This window comes from Lycorma delicatula, chromosome 4 (genome assembly GCF_047948215.1).
Source record: "Lycorma delicatula isolate Av1 chromosome 4, ASM4794821v1, whole genome shotgun sequence".
In the NCBI taxonomy this organism is placed as follows: Eukaryota; Metazoa; Arthropoda; class Insecta; order Hemiptera; family Fulgoridae; genus Lycorma; species Lycorma delicatula.
The window spans coordinates 6,820,624-6,837,238 of record NC_134458.1 but is presented as its reverse complement, the minus strand read 5'-3'; the positions used below and the strand labels follow the sequence as shown (position 1 = coordinate 6,837,238).

Genomic DNA, 16,615 nt, shown 5'->3' with positions numbered 1-16,615 from the left:
ACAAGACCCACGTGACCGTGCGGTTAGGTGCTGAAATCATCTCCTATTGCATTCTAATTAGAGCCGATCAACCTAATGTATTCGATATTTTTAAGGGATTTATTTTTTATAGTTTTTGTTTATAACAAAACTATTATCCATAAAATTAAGGATAATCTTTCGCTAATAACTTATCAAATTCACCTGTTTTTATTTTTGTTAATAATACGACCTCATATATGATATCGTGCTAGACAAAGCAAAGTTTTTTCTTTTTACGAAGATATATTTATATGTTTAAAAAGATTCTGAAAGTTAATTTATTACCCGTTAACAAAGGCAATACTGTCTACCGTCAGTAGTGATTCCCCCGCGGCACAAATACCGAATGAAGGAATTATTAGATTATTTTCCATTTAAACGTAAGTCTCTCTATATTCTGTTTAGTCTCCGGAACCACCGTAAGGTATTACTTCAGAGGATGAATGAGGATGATATGTATGAGTGTAAATGAAGTCTGCTCTTGTACGGTCTCAGGTCGTGAGACGAGTGGTTAATCGAAACCCAAATTGTAGAACACCGGTATCCACGATTTAGTATTCAAATCTGTATAAAAGTAGCCGCCTTTGCTAGGATTTGAACCTTAGAACTCTCGACTTCGAAATCAGCTGGTTTGCGATGACGAGTTCACAATTAATCCGACGGTGGGTTATTTAAACGTAAATAAAAGTAAAATAACTAAAACACCGAAATTTTTATTGAGTAATTTTGATTTAGCTAGCAGTAGTAGCAACTGGCTTCGTTAACACAACACATAAGCTGCTCTTCTAATTTCATCCGTTATTTTGAGTCGCGTAATAGATTAAACACCGACTCAACCTTCCCGTCTATCCATAAGAAATATGACCTCTATCGGCTGAGCACTTTAATGTTATCTCTATTATAACCGAGACCCGTTAATTTTGTTTGGAATCAAAATTCAGAACTGGGATAGCTGTACAAAAGTAGATACCAAATAATCTAATCGTTTTTATTCTTTGAATATTATGATATTTTAATCAGTATGTAGCTGAACAACTTACTATCCCGTTAAAGCCCATCAGGGCTACGAACGGGGGAGATGGTCTGGCGACCGTCACAAGGCAGGTGTCTTCTACTACGGGGTCGGAATGTACAACTTACTAATTAAAAAAAAAAGATCTAATAAATTAATAAACGTTTTATCCAGATCAAGTACATAACACATGAGTAAATAATGTCAAGAATGAACAGGTATGTTATTCCACGAATAAAGAAAAAGAAGCTACCTTAGCGTTTGAAAAATAAAAATCAAAGAAAAGTCGCGGCCAAGTGCGTTACTATATTATAAAAAAGTTAATGGATAAAAAACAAATATTCTATAAAATAATATAAGTAGAGATATGTTAACTTATAAGTTAATAGCAAAATCAGTGTAGGTAGATAAAATAATAATTATGTAGGCGTTAATTAATTTAAAAAATAGTACTATTATTATTTGTAAACATTAAACGAGGATGATGATAATTCAAGTTTATTTAATTAATTAGTGATTTAGTTAAATTAATAAAATTATTTAATTAGTACTATAAAATTCTCATAAATACGGACTTTTAAGAATAGGAAACCGGAATGACATCGGGTAATATAGGCAATCTTCAATACTTTTAACTAAATACAAAAAGATAAGAAGGTCGACATAAATAAAAAAAGATTACAAAATTAAAAAAAGATTACTTACCAAAAGGAATTTGTAAGTATGTGCGCGTGACGACAGAAAGAGGTAGAGTAACCTTCAAATTTTCAAAATATGTAGGAAAAGTGTTTAAAATGGTTTTTATTTTAATATTATTAAAAATTTTATAATGAACTCTAAAAACTTAAATCAGAAAAAAATGTTTTTAAAGAAAGGTGTTCCCATTTAAATGTAGTCCGTTGATATTTACGAAAAAATTCTTTTATAATTTGTTGAGTATGAATAATATTTTTACGATAAACTTGTATCCAGATTAACGGTAATAGAATCTTGTTTAAGGGTGGAGGAAAAGCCTTCTGATAATATTTTTTATGTTGAGATATAATTAAAATTTCAACGGTAATAAAGGTAACTTAATCCTTTAAGTTTAACTTAGATCGTTTCACCTTTTTAGCTTTACTTTTAAACAAAGTGTCGTTTAAACAAATTAGCTAATTTGTTTCAGTTTTTATGAAAGATGAAAATACAATAAAAATATATATATAAACGTATTTTGGGCGACTTCAACGATAACGATTTCAATTTTTTTTTTTTTTTTTTTAAGCAACTATTTATACGTAAGTGTGACACTAATAACGCTTAGTTTAATTTGAATGAAATACGTAGGCTTACTGTATTAGCCAAAGTAGGTCAGACTGAAAAGCGTTACAATACTTCATCGTCTATAACGTCATTATGTCTGAAATGTGCTACTAAACCGCAGAATATTTAAATTTCCTAATAAGAAAAAGATTAAAATGGCATTTTTGCAACTCGATTCCACGTATTAAAACCATCAGTCAGTAAAAAAAATATATATATTTAAAAAAATTTATAACTCAAAAATATCGTAACAAAGTTAATTTTAATAATTGTACGTAAACAAACAAACAAACAAAAAGTTACACCGTTGAGAAAATTGTTTATTTTATTTGAAGCTTATATCATTTTAAATAGATCACTCTTCGGAAGACATTTTTTTTAATCTACTAAATTACGTTTCCTAGTTTAGAACTTTTTTTGAAATCTATTCGTAAACGATATCATGCCCTTTCTACGTATCGGCGGCACGATGAACCGGGTGATATTTAAAAGGAGCAGATTTCAAATTTCGGTCGCGTTATTATTCTTCTGGTATAAATTTAAAGAATTCTAAAATAGATTTCAGCGTTTTTTCTTACTTTTGTTGTGATTTCTTCATCCGTTGGTTCGATGTAATAACTGAAAATTTCTTAATAGTATTAAATGTTATCTCTCTCGACCTGAAAAAAAAGAATTATAATTTTAAATAACTCTATCCGCAGCGGATGCAAGAGTAGATAACATCGTTTCGCGTGACGTCGACAACATTTATTACATATATGTAATTGTGCTCCAAAACGACCTGACCGTACCGATGTCGTCACTTCCCACATACGTTTACTTTTCCGTTTTCCCTTATTCGGATAACGCTTGATCATAATTAGAAATCGTTAGAGCGTTAAATCACTATTTTCGTAATTTTTTTTTTAATTTTACCGTCTTTAATTTTGTTGTCGTTAGTCGTTCAACTAAAATCGAACATTATGCATTTTTCTATTCCTTTCTACACTGTGCCGATCTCTTAGCTTCAATACGCGATATTTCTTACATCCTATAACCTCAATTACTTGTTTTTATATTCAATTTTTATCTTTCTTTACTATTTTACCATTTTTCTTCCTTTAAGAACCAAAGTACTGACCCTTGTCCCCCCTTTCGCTCACTTATAAAGTTTATTATAAAACCTGTTTATTTAAAATGTTACAAATATAACTATAATCGACAAACTCTTCTATACCGTAATAAAAATTGTTATTTTTCTGCTTTTCTAATATATATATTTTGCCGCTATAAAATGCTTATCTTCATATAAATATTTGTAATATTTTTTAATTCCTAAAACTGCGTTAGATACCAGCAGATTTATTTTATGGATAAAAGCTTTCGCGGTTATATAATTTTCCTTTTACATTATCCTTTCTGTCGCGATTTAGTATCTTTGTTTTAACGTTTGTTACTTTCAAATTTAATTTTTCCCCAGGCGATGAAACTATATTTTTTTAATTACTTCTTTCAACTAATTCCTAGTTTTAGCCAGAATAAAATCATCAACGGAACGTTAACATTTTTATTTCAGTCCCTGGAATTTTGAACCGCTCTCATGTTATTTTTACTTTTTTTAGATTATTACAATCTATCTAATAATATTATCATTTATTATAAAAATACTAATCCGACTTTCAGTATCCGATTTTCAGAAAAAAAAGTTTTTCGATCATAAATTCTACTATTTTTGGACCGGTACATCAATCGTTTGATTTATTCGACGGTACTTTCCATTCCTTTATATTTGTTTATTAATTTTAAATAAAAAAATTATTTACTACATTGTATATTTTTAATTATCTACGTCATTATCTGGAATCTTAGTTTCCGAACATTACATCGGGTATCTTCTATACGACTTTTTTTAATAATTCACTACAGATTTCTTAATTTTCCGCGGAAAATTCTGAGGATGAAATTTGCAAACAGGTTGCATAATTCTGTACTTTAACTTGTCTTATATCACAGATAATTTTTAACATTTATCCTATACAAGCGAATATAAAACCAGCCCGGTAACTTTGGTCAGCGCTATAATTACACGGCTGTAAGAAATAACGGATCCCTATTTCAGCCGATAACGGAATCTGTACAAACCTTATAAAGTAAAAACACACACACGCACACTCGTGTAAAAATTATATTATTCAAATACGCAGAATAAAAAAAATAATAATAATAATGTTAAATTACGTTTGTTTTTTCTGGTAAAAATATTTACAAAGTTATTTGTATTATTATCGCTAATAATCATATGCGGTCACTGTTGACCGTGTTGAATCCGAATGAAATCTAGCGCAAATTATCTTCTGACCGGTTGTTTTAGTGGCGTAGTCGCTACTCGGTCCGCCATACCGACGCAACAGCACGTTAACGACCTTTCAAATAACTGTCTTTCCTACTGTACATACGGTTTTTATATATTTCGTAATTAAAATACAAATTGTAAATAAATCAGTTAGTCATTCGATATCGATCTAGTTTTGTTACGTTTGGTCTGGACGTAAATTACATTTTAGAAGGCCCTAGTTAAAAAGAATCGAATGAAATTTATTTGTATATAAAGCTTTGCTTTCGACTAGTAAATCGAGGCAAAGTATGAAACTAAGACTAACAGATTGAATTATCCATCCTAGATCAAAATTTAGAGAATATGCAAACGTTCCTATTATCGTAAGGTAGAAAATATTTGAAAAAATGCAATAGTTGAAGATAAATTAACGTATAAAGATTGAAACACGATAAAGAAACAACAGTTAATACACTTTTAAGAATAAATTCAGGTACGAAGCCGCATGACGACCGCAAAATATTTTAGTCGGATCGAATAACCGACCTAAAAAATTAATACTCAGTTTTTAAACCTTCAATTGCGGTTTCTTACAAAAGATTTATATAAGTATTGTTGAAATATTAAGGTACGGTTTTACGTTAATGTTTCTTGTAAAATCTTGTGGCTGTTTTACTAAATATAACTATCCCGATTAATCAAATTATAATTTTTAATACAAGATTTAAAATTAGAAACCGATTTGCTGCGTGCTAATTCGGTACGAAAGGCTTAACTACTTGTAGATTGCTTTGGGTAACTAATATTATCACAGAAGAGGTTTCCAAAAAACGAATTAATAAAGTCATCTATGCCATTCGGATAATTTCAAGACTATGTGTTTAGTTTTAATACTGCGGGTTCCAATCGTGTTTTGGTACGCCATAAAGTCAGCCTTATTGTAAAAGAGAAATTATAGACTCAAGATAAACACGTTTTTAATACCCGATATACCTCTTGTCCACCTACAGTGCTAGGCCTGATCATACGGGACTCTTTATTTTTACGAGTCGCGTACAGTCGCATAGCTCGTTAATTAACAATCGGAAATCGCAGATGTTCGTGGCGGAGCGGTACTGTTATGACTTTTCATCCGAAGATTCCGGGTTCGAATCCTGGTCAGGCACGGCATTTTTCTCTACGCTACAACAATTCGGTTTTCGTATTCCCACGCACAAGCTTTGAGCTTATGTGGTGAATTAATTCGTAAAAAAATGAAATATTTAAATAAAATACAGAAGTATCTTGTGTTAACATGTTCCCGTACACCCGTACAAGATTTTATCGCATGATCTTGCGGAGATTGTAAAATATTGTAATGGATTTACTTTTGGCTAGGAGTTCAGCCAAGTAAATTTTTTCTTTCTAATTTTTTACATACGAACACGGGTTATAAACTTTGTATTTATTTAATTATTAATTTAAACCGCATTATGGTTTTTTAAGAGTACACTTCGGATTTTTTTTTGTATCTAAACAATTCATGTATTTTTGTTCTCTATGGACAACGTTAAAACAACGTCACTTTGCAATAACTATTTTTTTTCTTTTGATGTTTTGCTGGTATTTTGCCATTCAATTGCTTAGAGTTCGTTTTTGTTCTGTTTTAGGTTGCCTCTTTTTCTGAACATTCTGTAGATTTTATATTTTGTTTCTAACATTTTTCTATCGTACATTTTCTATTCCTTTATGTAAAATTATTTAAGTTCTTCTTTTTTAAACCGATTAGGTTCGTTCTTACGTTTTAGGAAATTTTCTTGGTTCGTCAATTTTAATTCGTTCTTTGTAAATATCCAAACAAACGTAACTATCTTTTTTTTGTATCGGGTATACAATTTTTTTTTAATTTCTGGTAAAGCTCTTAATTTGAACATAGTATATTTTTATTATCTTTTTATCTCGGGTCTAATACTTTACTTTTATTTTTAAGAATTTTTATTTACTCATCTTATGTCAATGTTCAAAATATTTATATTTTTGAATTTTGTTTTTTTTTTCAATTGTTACGGTACTATATTGTTTTTAATTATATTATTTAAATTTGCCATATATTTCTATTTTATTACAGCAGTTTGTTTTAAATTTACACGACTTAAAATGAATTAATAAATCAACGCCTTATGTCCCTGTAATTACACAAACGAGAGAAGCTAAATAAAGATGTATACCTATATCTCTGACAACAGTTACCCGGATCATATCTGAAGCGTTTAATAATACTACTACCGTATTTTCTTGCTTGGCTTATCAAAACGAAAAAAGCCAATCTATGAATTTTTAAATAACTATTTTGAATGAAATAATATTACTCGGCCCAATAATATCCAAATCAAAATTATAAAGGAAAATTGTTGGTACGATAATATCCAAATCGACATCACCTTCCGATGTTTCACCGCTATTATGAAGCAAACTTATTTAGTTTTAGACTTAACGGGTAAGATACAAATCGATTAGATAGATGTTGAACTAGGGAATTTGTAAAAACTGAGTTGGGATTTCTTTTTCCGTCTTCCTCTCAACAAAAATAACACTTATAAATACTGCTGTAACTATCCATTAAACATAAATGTCCATAATCAGAAGAATATACGATAAGAAGACTTTAAGGTAAATTCGTTCGCGATATAATATTCGTAGATTATTCCCCTACAAGAAATAATGAGGCGATCAATTTTATTGATAGTTCTATAAAAATCTAAATTTTATACAAAGAAAAAGCTGATGGACTTGTCTTTACGATGACAGTTACATAAACTCAAAGATATTGTAAGCAACAATGAGTAAGCGCACTCCGTCAACTACTAAAACATATATGAGTATCAATAATTAATTTATTTTGTCAAAGACATCAATTTGCTGCCACGCCTAGGCCGCTGAATACCAGCAAGTACCGGTCCACCATTAAAGTGCTTGGAGCCTTAATTTGACTGGTAGCCAGTCATATCTCATGGTTAGCTTTCTACAGCAGCGCGGTAGGAGTCTTTTCCCATAGGTAAACTACTGATGCCGGTTGAACAAAGCAACCGCATCAAGGAACTCCCACACGGTCCGATAATGGGGCTCTCGCCACATTGACTCGCCGCTTGTGAATGGCCAATCTTCCCTTTGATCTCTAAGTTCCAGGGTAGCCTGAGTTCTATCACCCCCCCCCCCCCACCCAAGAGCTGGGCAATCGAACATTATGTGTTCGTTCGTCTGGACCTCCCCGCAGACGCACATCTCATCAGCAGCCAGGCGAAACCGAAACAAATATTGGTTTAATTTGCATGGTTGGAGAGCACTCGGGCTCCCGAGTGCTCTCCAACCATGCAAATTTTGAAAAACGAAGGAGAGACATACCATCTCCACAAATCCTGTATAAGCTTATACAAGGATCTTCCCTTAGTCGTGGCGTGCCATTCTTGCTGCCATGCTTCCATCGCGAGGCTGTAAAGCCTCCTCCGCAGGCGGAAGATGGGTAACTGTTCGAAATTTAGAACCGGTGCATTGAGATCACCGTTTCGCTCCGGTACAGGCTCGGCTCGAAACCGCATCCCAAATACCTCGGCCTCCCTGCCTCTTTGGAATTTCCAAATAGCCGCCCGAACTTTCACCACTAAATCGATTAGGAAAGCCTTTCCCAATGCAGTGGTAACCTCGTAGGAGGAATTGTTTTAAAAATACCAGCGCATACAATTAAGGCTCTGCGCTGGGCACTTCTTAAATTTTGAATTAGTGCTAGATTTCTTTCCAACCTATGCGCCCAAACGGACGCCGCGTAACAGGTCATACTTTCGAAGATACTTCGGTACACCATATACAAATGACGGCCCAACAGTCTGTAATCCTTTCGATCAATCCTCCTAACCTTGTGCATCTCCGCAGAGATGTAAATAGTATAGTTACTTATATCTCAAATTCTCTCGTACAAAAATAAATGACAAGAAATAAAAAACCGGTTCTTTCTAGATGCGTTAAGTAAGAGGACAAATTTTAGAAAACAGGTTATTCTATTTTAAAATTACGATCTGTTTTAAGTTTCATCGGGGATGGGAAAAGAGTATATGGGCAATGTAGAAATGAATTTCTAATATTATGCATATTAATTAACATCAAAACAAAATATATACAGCGACGCGATAACTTTTATTTAATTATGCGCACAATTTTAACGAATAAAATATAGATTTCAAATACAAACAGATAAGAAATTTTAATCGGATCTTTTAAAGAAGCGAATTAGTAATAAACTTGCAAACATTTCCTAATCAAACTGATGAAATAATTCGCAAAAGAAGTCTGTTCTTACGTAAATCTCGGTCAAGGATGCTAGAGCTTTTTTTAAAAAAAAAACTTTCAGTTTCTGTAGCGATTGTTACATAAAAATTTGCGTGACAGCTTGTCGCAACTTCTGATGACAACAATCAGATGAATCAAAATAAAAATTTACTTTAACAAAATTCCTAACACGACAAACGCGAGCTATAGTTCAATTCACTTTTTCTCACGCAATCTACTACGTAATATTTATTTTAAAATAGGTAATTTAAATTAATTACACTTTATACGGACTTGTAAAGAAAAATATCAGGAACAAGGATAAACGGCGATACATCAGACGTAATAACAAGATATAATTCTTTAGTCTTACTTCAAATTTATAAATTATAAAATATTTTACTACAACACAAGGAGCGAGGAGAAATAACATATTTAAGAAAAAATCTCTCATAATTCTATATTTTTGATAAATCGTGAATATTTGTAAACCTACATGTTGAATTCTTTCAATGTCATCAGTCAGACTGAAATTTACTCGCAATTATAATCCAAACAGTAAATATCCACGCAAAGGAGCTGCGCAGCGCTAATTTCAAAATCCACGTGCTGTGGATAATTATAAAACAATAAGACGATCCGAAAGTTAAATAATCTTAAGTTGCGTTGCCAGATAGCCGTTTTAATAAACAAAGAATGGCCTACAATAATTTAACGATCACAGTAAGATTTAAAAATCAATGCCCGGTTTGAAAGTATATTTGATCTTGATTCTGGCAGCTCTTTATTTAGCTCATTTTATCCCTCGCTGGAAAAAATCCTTAAATAACCGTTTGATATTTTCTCCAAAATTAAACATGAAAACCAATACGGGATTTCCATATATACTCTACCTTAAGATAATTGCGAATATCGATTTAATTATACCAACTATTATATCGATTTAACTTTTAGAAAGAATATTAGCCGTCTCGGTATTCCGTTACTTCTGTAACAAAATCGTCTAACGTTATATTGTTTTTAAGAAAGATTCAAGGATGGATCCTGGAACTCCTTTTGAGAGTAAGCTATACACTGATAGGCATAAAGGTTTTTTTTATTTTTCTGTTTAGCCTCTGGAACCACTGTAAGATGTGTGGTTAATCGTAACCCGACCGCCAAAGAACACCGGTATCCACGATCTAGTAGTCAAGTCCGTATACAACCTTTACTACGATTTGAAACTTAGAACTCTCGACTTCAAAATCACCTGATTTGCGATGACGAGTTCACCACTAGACGGATCAGATGGGTTAGCCGCAAACTTTTACCATCCTTTAAATTCCCAAACTAGAAACGCCTCGCCCCCCTACTAAAGAACCATGTCACCGAGACGACCGTGCCAGCAACTGAGTGATTGCCTAGACGCTCATCCAAGAAAGAAGGAGTAAAAAATAAAGAAACGGATGGGAAGAAGAAAGGGACGATGTTCCTACGGAGAGACTGCCTCTGAACCGGGTAGATCAGATATTTACTGTCTTGCCAAGAACCGCGGTGTAAACATGCGTGTGAATATTTGTTTATAAATATATCTGTCGATAGTCAAAAGAAACAAAGCGGAAAGCTAATTTGAAGTCGCTAGTCAAATATTTTTTTTGTTCGTGACATTCATTGTAAGATACCTTATAGACGTACAAATTATTTAATTTCTTTATAGAATAATCGTAAGCTTCTAATTTATAAGTTTTATCAATACAGTAACAAGATTAAAGAACTGATGTTATTGTTTCAGATGAAGAGTGGAATGCAGATTCTTCGAAAGACTCGCTTTTCCTGGTACAACCGAGCAGAGCTAGCTGGAGAACCGTAGAAGGTGAACTATCGTTGCCGCGGGCTCGGAGAGCGGAACAAGCTACATCGGCGCCTCCGGAGAACCATCAGTTTAATCCACCGTCTCCCGGTTCCAGGCAGAGGAGACGAAAAAACGCTGAAGAAAGGCAACGGTCGCCTTCGCTTACCGAAGAAGGAAAGACGCCGATAGGTTCAGATCTTACCCCTAGAGAGAGATTTAATGACGCAAAAGAAAAATTTCTTTCTCTCGAACGCGAACGCCTCGAAGAACAAGAAAAACAGGAGAGGGCTCAGCTGATAAACGCCGAACGCAGGCGTCAGAGCAATCCGATCGAACTTCCGATATCGCCTTCGGTAGTGCCTGTTTTAATGCAAAGATCGAGGCCGACACGAAGTTGGTCCAGAAGCAGAGATTCAGAAGAAGATTTAGAAAGCCGTCCGGCACGAGGCAGATATTATCAAGCGGAAGATGAAGACTACAGATTTACCGAAGATAGAGATCAGACGCCGGTGATAAGGCGTGAATCGATGTACCGAAAAACTCGATCGCGAGATAACATAGAGGCTGATGATTTTCACATTCGTCAGCAGCAGCAGCAGCAGCAGCAGCAGCAGCAGGCGCGTTCAGGTTACACGGACAGAAGAGTAGAGGATCCGAGAAGAAAAGGGCACACTAGTCCTTCGAGAAGAAGCACGGAAAATCAGGCTTACGCCGTTCAAGAAGTTCAGGACAGAAATGTACACCGAAGATATGCCAGCCCTAGTCCGTCTCTTGAACAAAGGATTTCGCACAGAGAAGGAAGATCTAGTCCGCGACCTCGTCCGACTCCCAGAAATTCCTCTGAAGAATGGCAATCTCCGGGTAGAATTTCAAGAGAAAGCGAAGAAAATATTCCCCTCGAACGTTATCGAAGTCCTACTAGGATGCCGAGACCCGTTCCGAGACATCAACGATACCCTTCTCCCACCGGATACTCTCCGCCGACAAGAGGACCTTTTGAAAACTCAGAAAAGAAAAGGACGCTGTACGAATCGGTAGAAGATGAAAGACGCTGGAATTCAAACGAGCTGGCCAAGGAATTCAAACGTAGATCTTATCAAGAACACGGTCAGACGCCCCCTGCTGAAATGGCCGATCGCTATCAAGAACTGGACGAACACGAACGTTATCCGGGTCTCGATAGGGAAACTGCCGCTCGTCTCCACCAAGATAACCCTCCAAGATATCGACATAGTTATGCCGAATATCATAACCACGGCCACGAACTCCTTCATCGAACTAACAGTTCGGTTTCTTCTGGTAGAGTAGGCATCGCTGCCATACACCCGTACTAAGTACATAGGTATACTAAGTGCATAGATTTATACTAATATATAAAATTACAGATAAGAAATTATTATTATTATTATTATTATTTATTTATTTACTCTACTGCCCGTTTATTTAAACCGATGATCTATTATAAAACAACTATATTAATCATCGTTGAAAGAATAACAATATAAGATAAATTCTATTACGACAAAAAATGTTCATTCGTAGTTGAAATTTTGTAAATTAAATTCTGATTTTCATTTTATATATTTAACAAAAGGTTTGTAACTGAAACTCTAGAGTAATTAGTTAATCGATTAAACGTCTGGTAGATATTGAGGCACGCGTCCCTTTCACGTCGTATAAAGATAGTAGCCATTTTTACGTACAAAATATAAGTAAAACAACAGCGCTATACCGTGGTGTATACTAATTTAACCGTCAGATACCGGTATCCCTGCCGTCTTAACATAATCTAAACGCGTGGACGAATTCGATCAAGTATGTACTTATGAGCAAAGTTAGAATCGTCGATCTTTATTAGATCTGGCTCGCTTTCTTGGTAGGCAATACCTGATGCGTTTAAGAAAAATACAATCGGGTGATATTTGATTAAGCTAAGTATAAACGTTTTTAATATTACCTAGCGGACAATTTCGCTCTTTTTATAATTTTCCGTGATATTCTTGCAGATATTTAAACAATTTATCCTGAATAGATTTTTTTTAACTCGTAACTTACGTGAAATCTGTTCTGCCGATTTAAAATTTTTGATACGGTTAAACTTCGACATTTTGTTATTATTTAGTAAGATTATTTAATTATTAAACCGTTAACAGTAATTAAATGTATTTATTAATTTCGTAAAATGTTTGAATTGATTTTTTTATTTTGATGTCTTTTAATATAATCATACTAAGAAATCTATCTAATAAAATTCCTCATAAATTTATCTGTATGGACGGTCGTATTAGCGAGCAAGAATATAATATTCATACGAATGGAATATTATATATTTAATTATCAAAAAATAGAGTTTAAATTTATATTAACAAGGACTTCTATAACGATCTTTTAAGTCGACGTTTAATTAAATTTAAATTTAACTTAAAATTTGGGTATTATAAATTTAATATCGTAGATCGAAGATTTAGCTCAACTGCAATATTATTTATACAGTTTATTTATAAAATAATTTCATTCCAAATTTTATCTTTTATAACAAATTTAGTCGTAACAACTGTAAAAATTATATTATAAAATGAATAATTCGATATTAGGTTGACGTAGTATATTACTGGACGGCCGACTAGAACGGTTCTGTTTGTCCATTTTTAAAACAGTTGCACTTGATTTGTAAGCGCACACGTATTAAACGCATGAATTTTTTTTGTAAATGTAGATAAATAATCGACATGTACTGTATTATACGAACTAAGATCAGTCTGTGTTATCTAGAAAATATTACGTAGAACTAAATAAATCTTATGAAGATACGGACAAATTTGAATATCTAATATTAGAGAAATAATAATAATAATAAAACATTTTATAACAATTTCTGTATATATTGATATGGAAATATAATATATCTAGGGTAATATATAGCCATCAATTAATAACTCGATACTTATAAAAGAAACTTTGTATATTTATTCAAATAATATTAGACTTAAAAGCATTATGAACATTTTTTTAAGTATCTGATATTATGAACTAGTCTGTCAAGCATATTTCTGTTGAGTTAAATATATTTTATAAGTACGTGGACAGATAAATACGATTTTATAAATCTTATTTATTGAGAGTTGGAAAGAGATGTAAACATAAATGTAAATGCAAAAATATGTATGTGACGTATCAGTTTACCGTTGTCGATGGTTCACGCAATAAGTTTTTTCTCTTTTTTTTAAATACGTTATTTATCTAGTAAATTAAAAAAAATTTAACTTTTATAAAATTACCTCAAAAATAATATCTTTAAAATAATACCCAAATATGTTTTTGTTAATAATTTTAAAAACATTTTAAGGATAGAAAACGTAGGCGGTGTATAATAAACGAATTAATATTTATCGACAGATATAGAAATCAAGTGAAATAATTCAGATGTTAATTCTTTAGGACGTCGAAGTGGTAGACCGTTTACTTATTAGTTAATACGGATATCTTGTCAGACCCTATGAATAATATTCGCCAAGCTTACTTCGTAAGGCCGAAGAATTTTAAATTTGTAGAGATTTCCAGTCGCATAGTACTAGCACATCTTCGTACGTTTAATAATTAATACGCTACAAAGTGTAAATACTGTGATGCAGTAAAGACATTTTTTCAATAATATTTTCAATAGAATATTAAAAGTCTTTTAATCATTATTTATAAATTATTTAAAAATCAGACGGTTTATAATTTATTTGCGATTTAGTAATTTCTAAAATTACCTTAAAACCATTACAATACTAGTTGAACGAACATGAAAAATGACATCTTGAAACCGTTCTCGATTAACATTTAAATAAAATCCACCGGTATAGACAAACATTCGTTCGAGTTCGTTCTAATACAATACATCAGCCTTTACATAACGATTAAGCAAGTAACTTAATTTTATTATCATATTAAATGTCTTTAAAACGGTTTTATTAAGTGTGAATAATTTTTGCATCCGCAGTATTCGTTTTATAAACCGTTTCTACGAAATTCTTTATTATTAAATACGAAAAGACTTTCCTTACCGACCGTTTTTCTATCATAATGTTATCTGTTTTTAATAGTTTTAATAATACATCTTGTAACAGATGATATTACAATTTCCACGTATAATAATTATCGCAGGAAAATGTTTCCTTCCAGAAAAATCACGGTTTAAATTTGCTTTAAAATATCATATCTCTATCCGTTAAGTAAAAAACTTAAGTGTCTATAAAGAAAAGTCGAGGTAATTTTACCAGAAGTATATTGTGGATAATCTATAGTTTTACATTAGCCAAACTAACGTAAACCAAATGCTACCGACTTAATGTAAACTGTAATCTCCTTCGTTTTAATAAAAATTACGTCTGTTAAATTATCTGTTACCGATCGTCAAATATCCTGATTAATTTATCGCATAAGTCTCATCTCCCCAGCTTAAATATCGAATCGGCCTTTTGGCGTTACTTTAATAACTATTGTATTAGCTGAGAGAAAGTGTTTACATCTCTTAACTCTCGATGAATAATGTGTAATGCAAAAGCAACAGTTTTACTGCGTATTTATTTAAAAAATTTAATGATAGATCGGTATGTTACGACAGCTGGCTACTTGGCCGAGTGATAAATACAGTAAAAAAAAATTGTATTTTTTTTTTGTAAATATTTATTTAAAGACTGTAACGTTAATATAAATTATTACATTTTATTATTAGGTTTAAATATAATGCATAATATTTACGATATATTTTGTATAAATATATTTCGCTTATATTTATTCTTTGTATATAAATATATATATATATATATATATATATATATATATATATATATATATATTTGCTAAAGTATATATTTCATGGACGGCATATGTCAAAAATTTGTAACTATTTTGTTAAATAAGACAATAATTTATGATTTATTACAAAAAAAGAGAATATATATTTTTGTATAGCTATTTATATAAACAGATTTAATTATTTAAAAACAGTATACATAAATTGCAAGTATTTCAACGACACAGAGCAGCCACCGCATGTAAATGGTACATGGCCTACGTATAGTTAAAATAATTACTCTATAGGTGGTCATTTAACGAGTCTCACTATTATGGATAAAAGAAAAGTAAAACGAAAAAAAGAGAAAGAAGTTGTAATTAATGTATCTACCGGTAAAGATATTGCGTATAATTCCTATCTTAACTCTTTCGTATATTACCCGGTAGTCAACGTAAAAAGATGACGCTCTTGTACTTGAAAAATAAAACAGCGATGTGGAAACGCAGCACCAACTTTAACCTAAATATACTGAGACTAGTTCTTTGCTGATGAGTTTAAAGATTAATAACTCCATAATGAATTTTTAAAAATTAAGCCGGTGTTAACTCTATGATCATTTTTCTACCGACTTATACGATCTCATTTAATAATTAAAATTTGGTTTTCAAAAAGCGAAAAAACTAAAGTAGATTAATAAAGAAGAAGACTCTTTTATGACTATTTTGTTTAACCTTTTTCTATTTTTCACTGTATAAAACACATAAAAATATTTCATACTAAACTGTCTATCATGTAATATTTTCCATTATCTTCGCCTAGATTTGATTTAATATCGCTCGCCCGTTCTCCGGCCGATTCTATTGAAAAAAAACCTTATAAGGAAAGTTCTAAAAATGTTCTGTGAAAATTTCAACCTTCTAGGATGTTAAGAAACAAAATGGCGGCTTTCAAATAAAAATTTCGATTTCAGAAAAAAACCACAATTTTTATTCATTACAAAATAGCTGGTAAAAAGATTAAAAACAAATGATATATTGTTGAACAGCTGTTTAA

General features: G+C 32.1%; 1 protein-coding gene across 2 annotated transcripts in view; it reads left to right on the top strand.

Moving 5' to 3' along the window:
- Window positions 1–12,776, top strand: part of LOC142323071 (uncharacterized) — a 118,473-nt gene extending 105,697 nt beyond the window's left edge. The window contains exon 2 of one of the 2 annotated variants that reach the window (XR_012756014.1): window positions 10,720–10,843. Coding sequence is in view for 1 of the 2 variants with exons in the window: in XM_075362225.1 (XP_075218340.1) it covers window positions 10,720–12,113 (1,394 nt within the window). In the remaining variant the exon portion in view is untranslated. Of the gene's footprint in view, window positions 1–10,719 lie in introns of both variants that reach the window. The other variant, XM_075362225.1, reaches the window with a different exon arrangement.
- Window positions 12,777–16,615: the final 3,839 nt, after the last annotated feature.